Raw genomic sequence first — 13866 nt, 5'->3', positions numbered from 1 at the left:
TCTCTCTCTCTCTCTCTCTCTCTCTCTCTCTCTCTCTCTCTCTCTCTCTCTCTCTCTCTCTCTCTCTCTCTCTCTCTCTCTCTCTCTCTCTCTCTCTCTCTCTCTCTCTCTCTCTCTCTCTCTCTCTCTCTCTCTGCCTTCCTTATTCCCTGCCCTGTCCAACATTATTAGCCTAACGTCCCTCGGGTCACTCCTACCGTCTTTTCCTTAGACTCTGCCCATAAATCCCTGTAGGAGCCTTTTTAACGCTCCTCTTCCCTCTTAAAAGTCTCGGCTGTTCAGAAGAATATTGTAAGACTGGTTAGGTTACTGTTGGTAAGGATGCGGTATTTTTATCGTGTTTTTTTCCTTGCGGTGTTAATCTTTTTTTTGTTCTTTCCTTCTGTTTTTTAGGTATTTAATTAATTTCTTTTTTTCTTTAGAGATTATGCATATTTTTTCTTATCTCCTTCTCTTCTGTAGGAATTTCTTTTCTTTTTCTCTTATTTGCAATTTTTCTTTTTTTCCCTTCTCTAGGATTTTTCTCTTCTTACCCTTCATTTTTTTTTTAGGAAAATGCTTGATTGTTCTCTTTGGTGCTGGATGGTCAAACGTTTGGTTTTGTTAGTCTATTCAATATTTATTTTAAATACGTATCTTTTTGTTTTTTTTTCTTTATCTCATTTATTTATTTGTTTATTTTTGCAAGTAAAGTATTGAAATGTTTTCATAAGTTTTATATGGATCAGTTACTCAATTTTATTTATACATTTATGTTTTTATTTGTTTATTTATTTATTTATTTATTTATTTATTTATTTTATCTATTTATTTCATCCGTTAAGGAGTCTGATCAAACGCACAAAAGTTACTGAAAAAAAAGAAACCCGTTCAGTTTGTCGCTCTCAAAAAATAAATAGGTCTATCATAGCCTTCTAACAGCAGGGAAATCAATTGTCTAGTCACTGAATGAATATTATAAATAAATGGTCAGCTTGGATTAACCTTTGTATGTTCATTATGGGAAATGTTGAGCCTGGATTAACCTTCTCACTCTTAATACGAGAGCTGCTGACGAGGGGCTGGTGTGGTGGTAACAGTTATCCCTGTCATACCCCTCCTGTATGTAAGGTTGTGGTGGTGGTGGTGGTGTGCGTCAATTTAAAACGACCATTGAATAAGTATTGATCATGTTCATTTGATGTTTTTAACTTTAGAAGTGTAAAATCTAAAAAAAAATCGACAGAGTATAGTTATCATCTTAATCTACATTTCTTCTGGTGGTCTGCGTCAACTTAATACGATAATTATATAAGTATCGATTATATATGTTTAATGGTTTCATGTATTTAACTTCTATGTAAAATCTTAAAGTGACGGAGTTTCCGTATTTACCATTCTGTGCTACACGTATTTTGGTGGTCACTGCAATGCGATATTTAAGTAAATGTTGTTCAGATGCGCTTAATATATTCATGTATTTAGCTTTAATGGAAAATCTAAAAGCGAATGCCTTTCTCTATTTCCTTTCCCGTGCTACACTTCCTCTTCGCCCCAAGATGTTCACGTGTCGCTATAAAAAGTTCAGTCTGGCATGGAGGATGAGTCAGGCTCGCGACCTTTGCTGTGACAAAGGACAAACAGAAACACGCATGGCTCGTTTTCTTTACCAAGCGAGGAAACACTTACTTACCCGGCCCCACACACACTCTCTCTCTCTCTCTCTCTCTCTCTCTCTCTCTCTCTCTCTCTCTCTCTCTCTCTCTCTCTCTCTCTCTCTCTCTCTCTCTCTCTTACACGCACAATAAAAGGCAAGGTTTGTTCTGCTCAGTCAAGAATGGGGCTGCGGGAATCTTGATGATCCTCTCTCGCTGCATCCACACATATTGCCTCGTAATATTCTTGCTTCGTTGTCCTGAGCAACATACGCGCATTTGCAAAGGAATAAGAGCCACTGAAAGGCCGCGAAAAATGTATATTGCACTAACGACGTCGAGCCACGTGCCCTTAACACCACGCTCCATCACTGACACTGAGACCTCTATTCTTTCAGGTTTTCTTCTCTTATTAAGACTGTTTTTAAAGGCCACAGGGATGGTTAATAAGGTTTTAATCATGTTTTTTTGCTATTGATAATTGGAGAATCCTTTTTGAAATGCCTTCAGAATTTCGATAATTTTTACTACAGCCTGAAGTAATTATCACTAAGGGTTCTGTTACGTTTTCTACTATTGATGATGCAGAATACTTTTTGAATTCTCAGTAGACCTACGAAAACTCCATGGAAAATCTTGATAACTTTCACTAGAGGTCATATAAATGACAGGCAGGGATTTCATCATGTTTTCTCCTCGTGATGATGCAGGAACCTTGTTAAATTATCCCTAGAATTATGAAAACCCCAACGACTTCCATTAAAATTAAAAGTGAAGTCTCCATCATGTTTTCTCCTATTCATGATGCGGAATCCTTGTTAAAATATCACTACAGTCATGAAAACCCTCAATAACTTCCGCTAGAGCCTGTTAGTTGTCAAGAAACTGAGACGTTTGAGCATACTGACCCAAACGGTGACGGCATAGCTACTGCAGGGGAACAGGTGTGGAGGAGTAGTGCCAGCAGCCTTGTGTACCAGCTCGTGTTGGGAGTCAGGCGCCGCAGAACAAGTAGTAATGATCAGGTCAACGTTTTCTCCAAGGGTTGCTGAAGTGAAAACGCTCTGATACTGTTTGGCCACTGGTAGCAAGAAGGTCTAGCGTTGTAGTGGTGGTGGCGGTGGTGGTGGGGGTTGGAGGGGGGATGGTGGTGGTGGTGGTGCTGATAGTTGTTGTTGTTGTTGTTGTTGTTGCTGTTGTTATACTAATGCCACTAGTACTTACCATTATTACATCTACTTTTACTATAAGCACAGTATTTACCAAGAAGCTTCAGTATCTCTAATTGTGCATTCAGGTAACTATACCATCGTATGAGGGTACGAGTATATCATTCAAAGTTAGGTTAGCCCGAGTTTGATTAGAGAATGAGTAATGGATAACAATGTCAGGTCCAATTATATAGTTTGCATACGTAGGTTGAATCATTGTGTACCCAAGTCATTGTTACACAGTTTAATGATGCTTAAACTTGATGAATAATGTGTAACGTACTTTCCTACACTAACCCACCGTTCCGTTAATCTATCCACTCCTAGTTTGATATATACTAATGGAAAAATAATTGCCTAATTCTACTGAACAAACTATAACATCTACAAAAATGCTTTAATTATTCTGTCACATAGCAGTGAAAGAGTCCACACACACACACACACACACACACACACACACACACACACACACGGCAAGTTCAGAACACTATTGCTCCACAAGCCACACAATCCGCACTGAACAATAGCTGGTTACATTGCACACACAACACCTCTTCACTTATTCAACCCTGTTATGCTATACAGAACTACTTCAAGCTGCTGGGAAATGAATAGAGGAAGGGAGAGGACTGAAAGCTGAAATGCAGGGATACTTTAAGAGACTCGCTATAAATAGACATCCTTGTATCTTTAGCAGTAGCGTGAGTAAATCTTATCATATTTATTCGCCTTTGTAGAGAGGAGAAACAAGTATGAAAGGAATATGGAAAGAAGGTCTCGAATATTCAATGAGAGAGAGAGAGGGAGAGAAGAAAAAGACATTCAATATGGATTTCTTGGCAGGAATGGATGGATGGAATGTTTTATGCCAGAAATGATGTCAGGAGTTTGTCTGTCCTCCTCACTGTCTCTGTATGTCTGTCTGGGTGTAGGTCTATCTTATACCGGGGCTGGCACGTGTTACTGGCTTGTTGTAGCTTTTCTTATTGTATTATGTGATTCTCTCTCTCTCTCTCTCTCTCTCTCTCTCTCTCTCTCTCTCTCTCTCTCTCTCTCTCTCTCTCTCTCTCTCTCTCTCTCTCTCTCTCTCTCTCTCTCTCACATAAGTAGCGGTCTTTGGATGTGCCTTGAATAAGAGTTAGGAATCCTGCAAACTCAATCCAATTTTCGTCCTCTTGAGCATCCTGGACCAGAATATTGAGCCTTAAGTTGAAAACCGTCCCTGCGCAACGGAAGGAATACTGGACGAGTGAATTTCTTAATGTATTTCTTAATTCATCTCTTGGCTGTGTGTCTATTTGCGTCGTCTTTTCTTTACGTCGATGCTCTGGTAAGAAGACACTGGAGGGGAAAAAAATGTAATATGTTCGTATCTTTCTTTGGTATCTTTTTTTTTCTTTTATATGTATATATATTTTTTTTATGGTATGGCGGTGGGAAGTGTTTGTTTTTTTCGTTTTTTTCTCTCTTTTCCTTTTCCTTTCGTTGTTTCTTTCCTTTTGTGTCTTTCTTTTATTCTTTCTTCCTCTCCTTTCCTTTCTTTTCTTTCATTCCCTTTGTTTTTCTTCTCGTTTCTTTCTTTCATTCTTTCGTTCTTTCATTCTTTCCTTCATTCTTTCATGCTTTCGTTCTTTCTTTCCTTTCCTTTTATCTTTATCTTCTATCTTCATTCCGGTCATTATTAACCCATTTTCACCCCATCTTTCACCATTTAATTTCACTAGTCATCACACACACACACACACACACACACACACACACACACACACACACACACACACACACACACACACACACACACACACACACACACACACACACACACACACACACACCAGCATCCAGCAGGAAAAAGGCATCGTGTACAGATAATCTATGCGACAGTTGATCAATACTATTTACTGGAAACGACGATTTGTTCAACATGAGGAGGAGACCACACGGAGATGCCGGATGGATGTAGAGGGAACGTGCAGACAAGTTGTCGGCGAGATCCGTATTTTACTAGTGACCTCAGAAAGTTTCCAAGATGAAAGGCAAGCGTCAATGGACTGGAAAAGAGCCAATATAGCTGCCTACGAGTACAAAGGGGACCAGCTGAATGCCAGGCCTGCGTCCCTGACCAGTGTAGCCTGAATGAAGCCTTTCGAGAAAATCATTAAGGAGGAGTTTGTCTTGTTTTCTAAAAGGGATGTATAGGATTTCACTGGGTATTTTTAGAGTAATGAAAGAAAGGTGCCCTATTTGTTTCAATGAACGTGTATCGCTCAGTGGTGGATATTTTGCAAGAGAAAGAGACAAGGAGAGAATTGATGGGATATTTTTTAAATCGAGTTCTTAAGAGAGTTATGTGGAGATAGTAACTTCGTGAGGGGTGTATGGGAAGTCACTGGCTTGGATGAAAAGTGACCTGATGGAGTGAGGACTGAATACAGGTTTGAGAACATCGTCCTTGTGGGCTTGTGGTGAAGAGTGAGAAGAGTGTTGCTGCCCAAGGTTGCTTCTGACTAGAATTTGAATGTCACACACCAGACGAATAGAGCAACCGTATGAATATGAATAAATGTATGAATATGAGTTCCAGCAAGATCTAGGATATGCTTTAGTCATACCTGAAGACGTCTTTCAGTGCTGATGGAGTGACTGTATAAATATAGGAAGGAAATAGGAAAAAAATTGGTTCACAAATAGAGTGGTAGATGAGTGGAACGGACTCAGTAATCATGTTGTTAGTGCTAGGGCATTAGAGAGCTTTAAGAGAAGATTAGACAAGTTTATGGATGGGGATAATAGATGGATATAGGTAGGTATATTTTATACATGGACTGCCACGTGTAAGCCCGGTCACTTCTTGCAGCTTCCCTTATTTCTTATGTTCTTATGTTCTATAGCCAGTGAGTCCCAGAAAGGCCTTGATAGATTTCCTCATGGCTGAAGATATATTTCCTTGCTCATCTTGTCTTGTCAAGCAGAAAGACACCTGTGCATGGAGTCTGACCATGGGAAGAGGAATGAAACAAAGAGATGGAACTGAATAATAACACAGGACCTTCAGTTACCGGAATGTATTAATAATAAGGTTCGAGAGGGATTTAGAATGTTGATGGAGGGGGATTTGCCTAGGAAGCTTATATTATTCATCATGACGATCACGACTGGAGTATCTAGTCCTTGCCTGGCTATACTCGCTGAAGGAGAGGTGAATATTATAAGGAAAATAGGAAAAATACGAAAAAAAACGAGAGGAATTAAACTTTTTTTTTATCATGAGCATAAGAACCATTTAATTAAACCACATACATTAAGAGAATAAAGAAACAAGAATCTAGTAATGTGTATATTTAGTGCATATTAAATGGACTTGAACGTGTGGGCAGCTAAGACTTGGTGAAGGGTGTATGAAGAACAAAAGGTCAAGAATACAAGTAATAGTCTGAATGCTTATGCGTATGCTTATGAGTGAGAAAAGTAACCACGGGTGCCTCGTCTTGGCATCAAACCTGAGGGGAAGTACCAGTCTATTCTTTATGTAGACAGGCACATATTCAGAAACGTATAGATTTGCAAGTGGGTCTAATAGCACTAGCAGTATGTGGAGGCAGAGACAGTAAGAGCAAAGATCATTTGTAAGGTCAGGTTAAGGTGGATGAAAGCATATCAAGGAAAATAGATTATAGGAAGAGGACATAAGTAGCTTAGAAATGTATAGAAGATTTGCAGGTAGATTAATTACCACAAACAATACATGAAGGCAAAGACAGTAAGAGCGAAGATCACCCATAAGTCTAGAAGTTAAGGATGAAACTAGATTACGGAAATAAAACATGACCTTAGAATAATATAGAAGATTCCCAAGTAGATCCATTAACACAAGCAATACGTGATGCGAAAGACAGTAAGAGCAAAGATAAGTTAAGAAGCTAAGTGGATGAAGGTATATTATTCAAACAAGACATGAAGAGCTTAAGAATGTATGGAAGACTTACACGTAGATAAAATAGCACTAACAACTGAGATAACCCAAAATTCTAAAACCTAAGCTGGATGAAACTACATTATGGAAACAAAAGAAAACGAGATTAGCTCATAATTAATGCTCCATGCTACAATTAATTCAACAAACACACATCAACACAGACACCCTCTCTTCCTCTCCCCGGCAGGATTAGCAGGGCGTATTCCACACACTGCTTATCGATCAGCCTTCAGCCACCCTACCTGCCGTGGCCCTGCACACACACACACACACACACACACACACACACACACACACACACACACACACACACCACACAATCTCTCTCTCTCTCTCTCTCTCTCTCTCTCTCTCTCTCTCTCTCTCTCTCTCTCTCTCTCTCTCTCTCTAACTCTTATTTTGTTTCCTTTTTGTTAGATTTTTCTCAGCTTTTTATTTAATTCTCTTCGCCTTTTTTAAGTTTTGTTTGTGTATTATTTCTTTATTTTCCCTGTTTTCCGTTTTTGTATCGCGTTTTATTCTACTTTTCTAACTTCTTATTTTTTTTTATTATTCCCTCTTTTGTCTCACTTGCGAATATAATTTTTTTCTATGTTTGTCTTGCTCTCCCTTTCCTTCCCTTCCCTTCCCTTCTTGTTTATCATTTTCAGCGTGTTATTATTCTGCTCATATTTTTTTTTTACTTTATTATTTTCTTGCTTGTTAAATTTCTTCCTTCTAGTCTTTTTTTTTTATCATTTTGTTATCTTGTTCTTTTTTTCTTCTTCTTCTTCTTCTTCCTCCTCCTCTGTTTCCATGTTCTCCTTATTACTTCCTCATTCTCTTCTCTAAAATGATTTGATATGATTTGTTTTGAACAACGATTCTTTCCCTCTAGTTTGTCATGTTTTCCTTCATTCTGCTCCTTTAACTCTTTCCTTCCTCCTCCTCCTCCTCCTCCTCCTCCTCCTCCTCCTCCTCCTCCTCCTCCTCCTCCTCCTCCTCCTCCTCCTCCTTCTCCTCCTCCTCTTCCTCCTCCTCCTCCTTGTTATTATGTGTCTATTATTGTATGTTATATGCATTGTCATCACGCATTTTCTTTCTCTCTCTCTCTCTCTCTCTCTCTCTCTCTCTCTCTCTCTCTCTCTCTCTCTCTCTCTCTCTCTCTCTCTCTCTCTCTCTCTCTCTTTTTCGTATTCTTTCTTTCTTTCCTCCTTTGAATTATATTTCTTCACGTAATGTTATCTTTCAGTCTTTCTACTTTCCTTTCCTCTTTCCTTTATTCCTTTATCTCAAATGTCACAACCCACTCTTCTTTTTTTCTAATTATTTTTCACCCTCTTTTTTCTATTTTTGATTTTCATCTTGAGAGAATTCCTTATCTCTTTTCCTGCCACTCAACTTTCTTCTCTCTCTCTCTCTCTCTCTCTCTCTCTCTCTCTCTCTCTCTCTCTCTCTCTCTCTCTCTCTCTCTCTCTCTCTCTCTCTCTCTCTCTCTCTCTCTCTCTCTCTTATATTTTTAACTTCTTAATGCCAAACCATATTTTTCTTTCATTCTCAATTTTTCCTGTCTCTTTCTTTCTCAACCTCATCTTTTCCTCTCTGTTTCCTCCTGTCTTCTCTTCTCCCTCGCTTGCCTGCTTCCTTCCTTCCTCTCTTCCTTCCATCATTTTTTCCTTTCTTTTTTCTTGCTGCCTTGCTTCTTTTCTTCATTATTTCCTTTCTATTTTTCTTTCTTTTCTTCCTTTCCTCACTCCCTCCTTCCCTGCTTCTCTTTCTCAATTCCTCTTTCTTTCCTTCATTCCTTCCTTCCTTTCTCTCTTAAACAAGGAATTATTTATACTATTTTCCTTCATTTATCATCTTCCTTACTTCCCCCACATCGTCTATTTTTTTTTTTACTCCTCCTCCTTCCTCCTGCTTCCTCTTCTTTGATTTGTTTTCTCTTGTTTTTTTTTTTGTTATATTGTTGCATTTTCTCATTTTTATTTATATTTTATACAATTCTTTTTTGTTCCCTTGATTATTTCATTATTTACTTGTTGCTTTTTCTTTTCATTTTCCTTCCTTCCTTCCTTACTTGGTTCCTTTTTTTCATATTTCTCTCTATCCTTACTTCCTTCCTTATTTTTTGTCTTTTGTTCCTTCCTTTCTTCCTTTTTTCCTTTTTTTCTTATTTCCATCTTTCCCTCTTTCCTTCCTACCTTTTATCATCCCTTCCTTTCTGTCTTCTTTTTGTCTCCTTTTCTTCTTTCTTTCCTTTCTTCCTTCCTTCCTTCCTTCCTTCCTTTCTGCTTTCCATCCCTTCTTCCTTCCTTCTCTTTCTCCTCCCTTCCTAACTTCCTTTCTTTTTCTTTCTCCATCACCTTCCTTCCGTCCTCGGTGTCTGTACCTTTATATCTGTCTTTGTTTCTCATGTTTCTTGCCATTTCATGTCTTATTTTCCTGCCTCCTTTCCCTCACTTCCTCTGTCTTTTGTTTCATCTTACACGTTGCTCTCTTTTCTTATCCTCTTTGTGGCTATTCTTTCTCACCTCCCCTCTCTCCTTTCTCCATCCTTTCCTGTCTGCATTTTTTTTTTTCTGTGTTTCTGTCTGTGTTAGTATTTCTCTCTTTCTCTGTCTCTCTCTCTCTCTCTCTCTCTCTCTCTCTCTCTCTCTCTCTCTCTCTCTCTCTCTCTCTCTCTCTCTCTCTCTCTCTCTCTCTCTCTCTCTCTCTCTCTCTGTCTGTCTGTCTGTCTGTCTCTGTCTCGGTCTGTCCATTAACATCCTCCACAATATCTGTCGCTCCCACGTGTAGACTTGACGACTTCTTGCAGCTTCTCTTATTTTCTTGTGTGTTTTCTTATGTATTCTCTTACAGTTCACTTTACTCACTTATTTCAGTCTTTCAGTTCGCTTCGGTAACGCACACAACTCCCACAATATCTATGAACATACCAGTCTTACTCACGTATTCTTATTTATCATCTTTGTGTTAACTTTACTCAGTTTCTTTATTCTTTTCATTTCCCCTCAATAATTAACACAGTATCTATCAACATACTAGTCTTACTGAGGCATTCTTTAGCCTTACTCATTTATTTCAATCTTCCATTTCCCCTCAGTATCTCGCACAGTTTTTTACCATAGCGTGTCACTGGCTCACCACACCTTGTCCTCCTCGTCAGGTGATGGTGGTGCAGTACGTGGACGTGGCGATGTTCAGTAACGGAAAGTTTAAGAACATCGTGGCCTCTGTGGAGTCGACTGACGGCTGCCCTGTGACTCCCGGGGCCAGGGTGAGCCGCCAGTTCCAGCTGCACCCTGCCCGCGGCGTCATCAAGAACTGGATCGCCCTGGAGGAGTTCTATGACAGGGAGAGCATGCTGGCTTCCTCCGTGGCGCGGCCTGACGGGCAGGAGAGGAATGTGTTCGCTATCTACGTCAGTTACTATGTGAAGGTTTGTGTTTAGGGTTTGGGAGGGTTGGGAGGGTGGTGGTGGTGGTGGTGGTGGTGGTGGTGGTGGTGGTGTGTGTGTGTGTGTGTGTGTGTGTGTGTGAGAGAGAGAGAGAGAGAGAGAGAGAGAGAGAGAGAGAGAGAGAGAGAGAGAGAGAGAGAGAGAGAGAGAGAGAGAGAGAGAGAGAGAGAGAGAGAGAGAGAGAGAGAGAGACAGACAAACAGATTAACAGCCAGATACACAGACAGAGACAGACAAACAGAGACAAACAGCCAGATACACAGACAGAGACAGACAAACAGACAGGGGTACAGACAGACAAACAGAGACACATAAAGACAAAAAAAAAGACAGACAGACAATCAGACAGACACGTATTTATCAAGAGAAACGATTTATTATCCACTTTCTCTTAATCAAATCGAAATAAAAAAAAATGAAATTAAAAACACATCAATCTGGAATAATTACTTAAAAGATTAATTCTTCATAAATATTTTTAACCTAAATTTTATGCCATAGCCAACAAGGCGTTTATCACATTCCACTTTTATAAACAGAATGACAGAAAAGTCAGTTTAATTAAAGTAATAAGCAGAATTTTTGCCTAGAGGCCTTATAGAATACAACGTGTGCTGGTGACATGATGGTTCCTCGGGGAGTGAGGGTTGTGAGGGCTCCTGACAGCACGGCGGTGAGGGGTGGGCTGTGTGTGTGTGACAGGGGTGAAGGGTGCCCGAAGCCGCATCACCTTCGGGAATAATGCGACAGAATGATGAAAATGGTGTTTGAAAGTCGGCGTTTCAGGCAACACTTGTCTTGAAATTGTGTTAAAAGATTAGCATCGTCGGCAGCTTTTGTGTTAATATTTTCACTGTTCGGGTGGTCCTTTGTTAGCCTTTAGAGCGCTGTAAGAAGTATAATTTGAATGAAGAAAGGCGAGAATGATGCTAGAAGGATGATTATGTCATGACTGAGCTACATAATTGTAAGATCCTATAGTACAAAAAGTAGAGTTTGAACGATACTGAAAACTTGATTACATTTTCATTAAGCTATAAAATTATTCATAGAGCCTCTAGTACAAATATTAGGGTTTAAACAAATAGAAGTGATTATGAAAAAAAGATTGACTATGTCATGATTAAGCTACAGAACTATTTTAAGAGCATGTAGTACAAAAGATAGAGTTCAAACAAGTGGAAGTGATTACAGGAAAGATTGCTAAAGAGTGAGAGGGTTGAAATGTAGCAAAGGGTTCGCATTAGTGGCAGCATTTATCTTGAACACAAGTTTTAATATGTATATAAGCTGGCGCCCCCTCACTCCTCAATCACAAACAAAGGAATGTGAAAATAGCTATGAGGATAGAAGCACTGACATCAGAATTGACAATACAAACAATTCACCTCGCAGCACTGAACACAATCTTCATAAAAGTACAATGGTATAATCATGGCTAGCTATCGGGTAACACACACCATTCATTTAAACTACATTTAGCGTTTCTCCCCCATCTTAATATATAATCCTACAGTCTATTAAGAACCTCTGAATCGTTGGGTTTGATAAAATTGTCAGATCAAAAGACTTAATGAGTGTCAAATGTTTAACTCAAAAACCTCAGTGCAGAAGCGAGACTTGATCATAGAGTTGCCTCAAAATAAGGAGAAAAAAACAGACCCAAAGAAAAGATCAAGTAAAATCTGAATTTCAGCAACATTTACTCCAAGACAACACTTTAACTTACATCACTGAAACAAGTCCTCTTAACATTTTCTCTTAAATTTTGATAAAAAGGAAAAATTCTTATTTGAGTTACATATAGAAGTTAATTATTGGAGAACTAGTAATTTAAATAAGATATAAGCCTTCAGAGAGAGAGAGAGAGAGAGAGAGAGAGAGAGAGAGAGAGAGAGAGAGAGAGAGAGAGAGAGAGAGAGAGAAATAGAGAAATATGTTGTCCTTCCACTAGATTAAACTCAGAAACTAATTGTGTTTCATAACCAGATTAGTCTCGCGTTCTTCTATATTTAACTTGGCTATTTTTCTCACTGAAGGATACATGGGAGGTTGGCAGGAGTGATAACAATGACGTAGGTTACGAGAGAGAGAGAGAGAGAGAGAGAGAGAGAGAGAGAGAGAGAGAGAGAGAGAGAGAGAGAGAGAATCACATAGTACGTAGACTCATAACTACGTACAAATAGAGAATGAAAATAATGGTCCTACACACACACACACACACACACACACACACACACACACACACACATGAGAGAAAGAATGGAAAAAAAAACTCATCATCATACATTGCTGGGAGGACCAAAGTTTCTGCAGAGAAAGAAAGAAAGAAAGAAAGAAAGAAAAGAAGAGAAAAACCGACGCAGCGTGATAGGACAATGAACACGACTGATCATGACAAAGTGACAGTGAGAGAGAGAATCAGCGAGAGCGAAAAAGAGAGTAAGAGCATGAAGAGATGGGAAATAGTGATAAGCAAGAACGAAAGGAAGAAACAGTGAAAGATATTGAATAAAAAACTACAAAAATGATGACAGAGACAAATTTGACGGAAAAAAAAATAAGATATGAATGAGAGAGAGAGAGAGAGAGAGAGAGAGAGAGAGAGAGAGAGAGAGAGAGAGAGAGAGAGAGAGAGTAAGAATACCAAAGTTAGAGGGAGTGACGGGTAGGGAGCAAGACGTGATGGGTGAGAAGCGTGTTGGAGGAGGAAGAGGCACTGACGCTTGGCACTCCTGCAGGTCAAGCTCTTCACCAGTGCCATCGGCGGGGAGGTGAGCGTCAAAGTGCCATTCAAACTGATGCGACGCTCTGGCACCGAGGACGCGGAGACCAACACGCCGCAGGTGACCGAGGTAGGTAATGATGTGATGGTCTCTCTCTCTCTCTCTCTCTCTCTCTCTCTCTCTCTCTCTCTCTCTCTCTCTCTCTCTCTCTCTCTCTCTCTCTCTCTCTCTCTCTCTCTCTCTCTCTCTCTCTCTGCCAACATTCTCATTATATATATATATATATATATATATATATATATATATATATATATATATATATATATATATATATATATATATATATATATATATATCTGTAGGTCTTTCTTTCACACTTCCTCTCTCTCTCGCCTTTTTAATTTCCTCATTACTTGCTCTGTCGTCGTGGCCGCGTCAGCCCCTCCCACGTGCTCCTTCCTATCTTCCTTCCTTCCTTCCTTCTTTCCTTCTTACCTTCCTTCAGGCGAGCGCATAGAGGAGGAAACACATGCGGTATTCTATTATGCTTAAATCGTTTGATGTTCAGGAAGTGGAATTATTCTTGCTGAAATTTGTGTTGCAGTGGAAATGAAATGTGTGTTCCAGTGAATAGATTTGCTCCATCTGAAAATCTTCTTATTGCCAAAGGTAGTGTTAGTGGTGAAAGGTTTCTTATTTGATTAAGTTCCAGTGCAAAAAAAATTGAGGCAAGAGACAATGGACAACAGAACTTATATTTTCAGATTTTAAATGCAAGATCACTGCGATTACTTGTTAAAAGTTTTATTGTCAGTCAGAGAGATTACTACTCGTATGAAGAAAACTGTCGATGATATTTAACATTAATGTCGCTATA

General features: G+C 39.2%; 1 protein-coding gene across 3 annotated transcripts in view; it reads left to right on the top strand.

Annotated features, from left to right (window-relative positions):
- LOC135100586 (arrestin homolog) overlaps window positions 1–13866 on the top strand; it is a 178385-nt gene that overhangs the window by 151081 nt on the left and 13438 nt on the right. For all 3 annotated transcript variants that reach the window (XM_064003624.1, XM_064003625.1, XM_064003626.1), the window contains exons 7-8: window positions 9973–10245; window positions 13005–13118. In XM_064003624.1, the coding sequence (XP_063859694.1) occupies window positions 9973–10245; window positions 13005–13118 (387 nt within the window). The remainder of the gene's footprint in view (window positions 1–9972; window positions 10246–13004; window positions 13119–13866) is intronic.

Source organism: Scylla paramamosain, chromosome 5, assembly GCF_035594125.1.
Source record: "Scylla paramamosain isolate STU-SP2022 chromosome 5, ASM3559412v1, whole genome shotgun sequence".
Taxonomy (NCBI): Eukaryota; Metazoa; Arthropoda; class Malacostraca; order Decapoda; family Portunidae; genus Scylla; species Scylla paramamosain.
The sequence above is the reverse complement of the archived record's forward strand: the minus strand, read 5'-3'. Positions and strand labels throughout refer to the sequence as shown.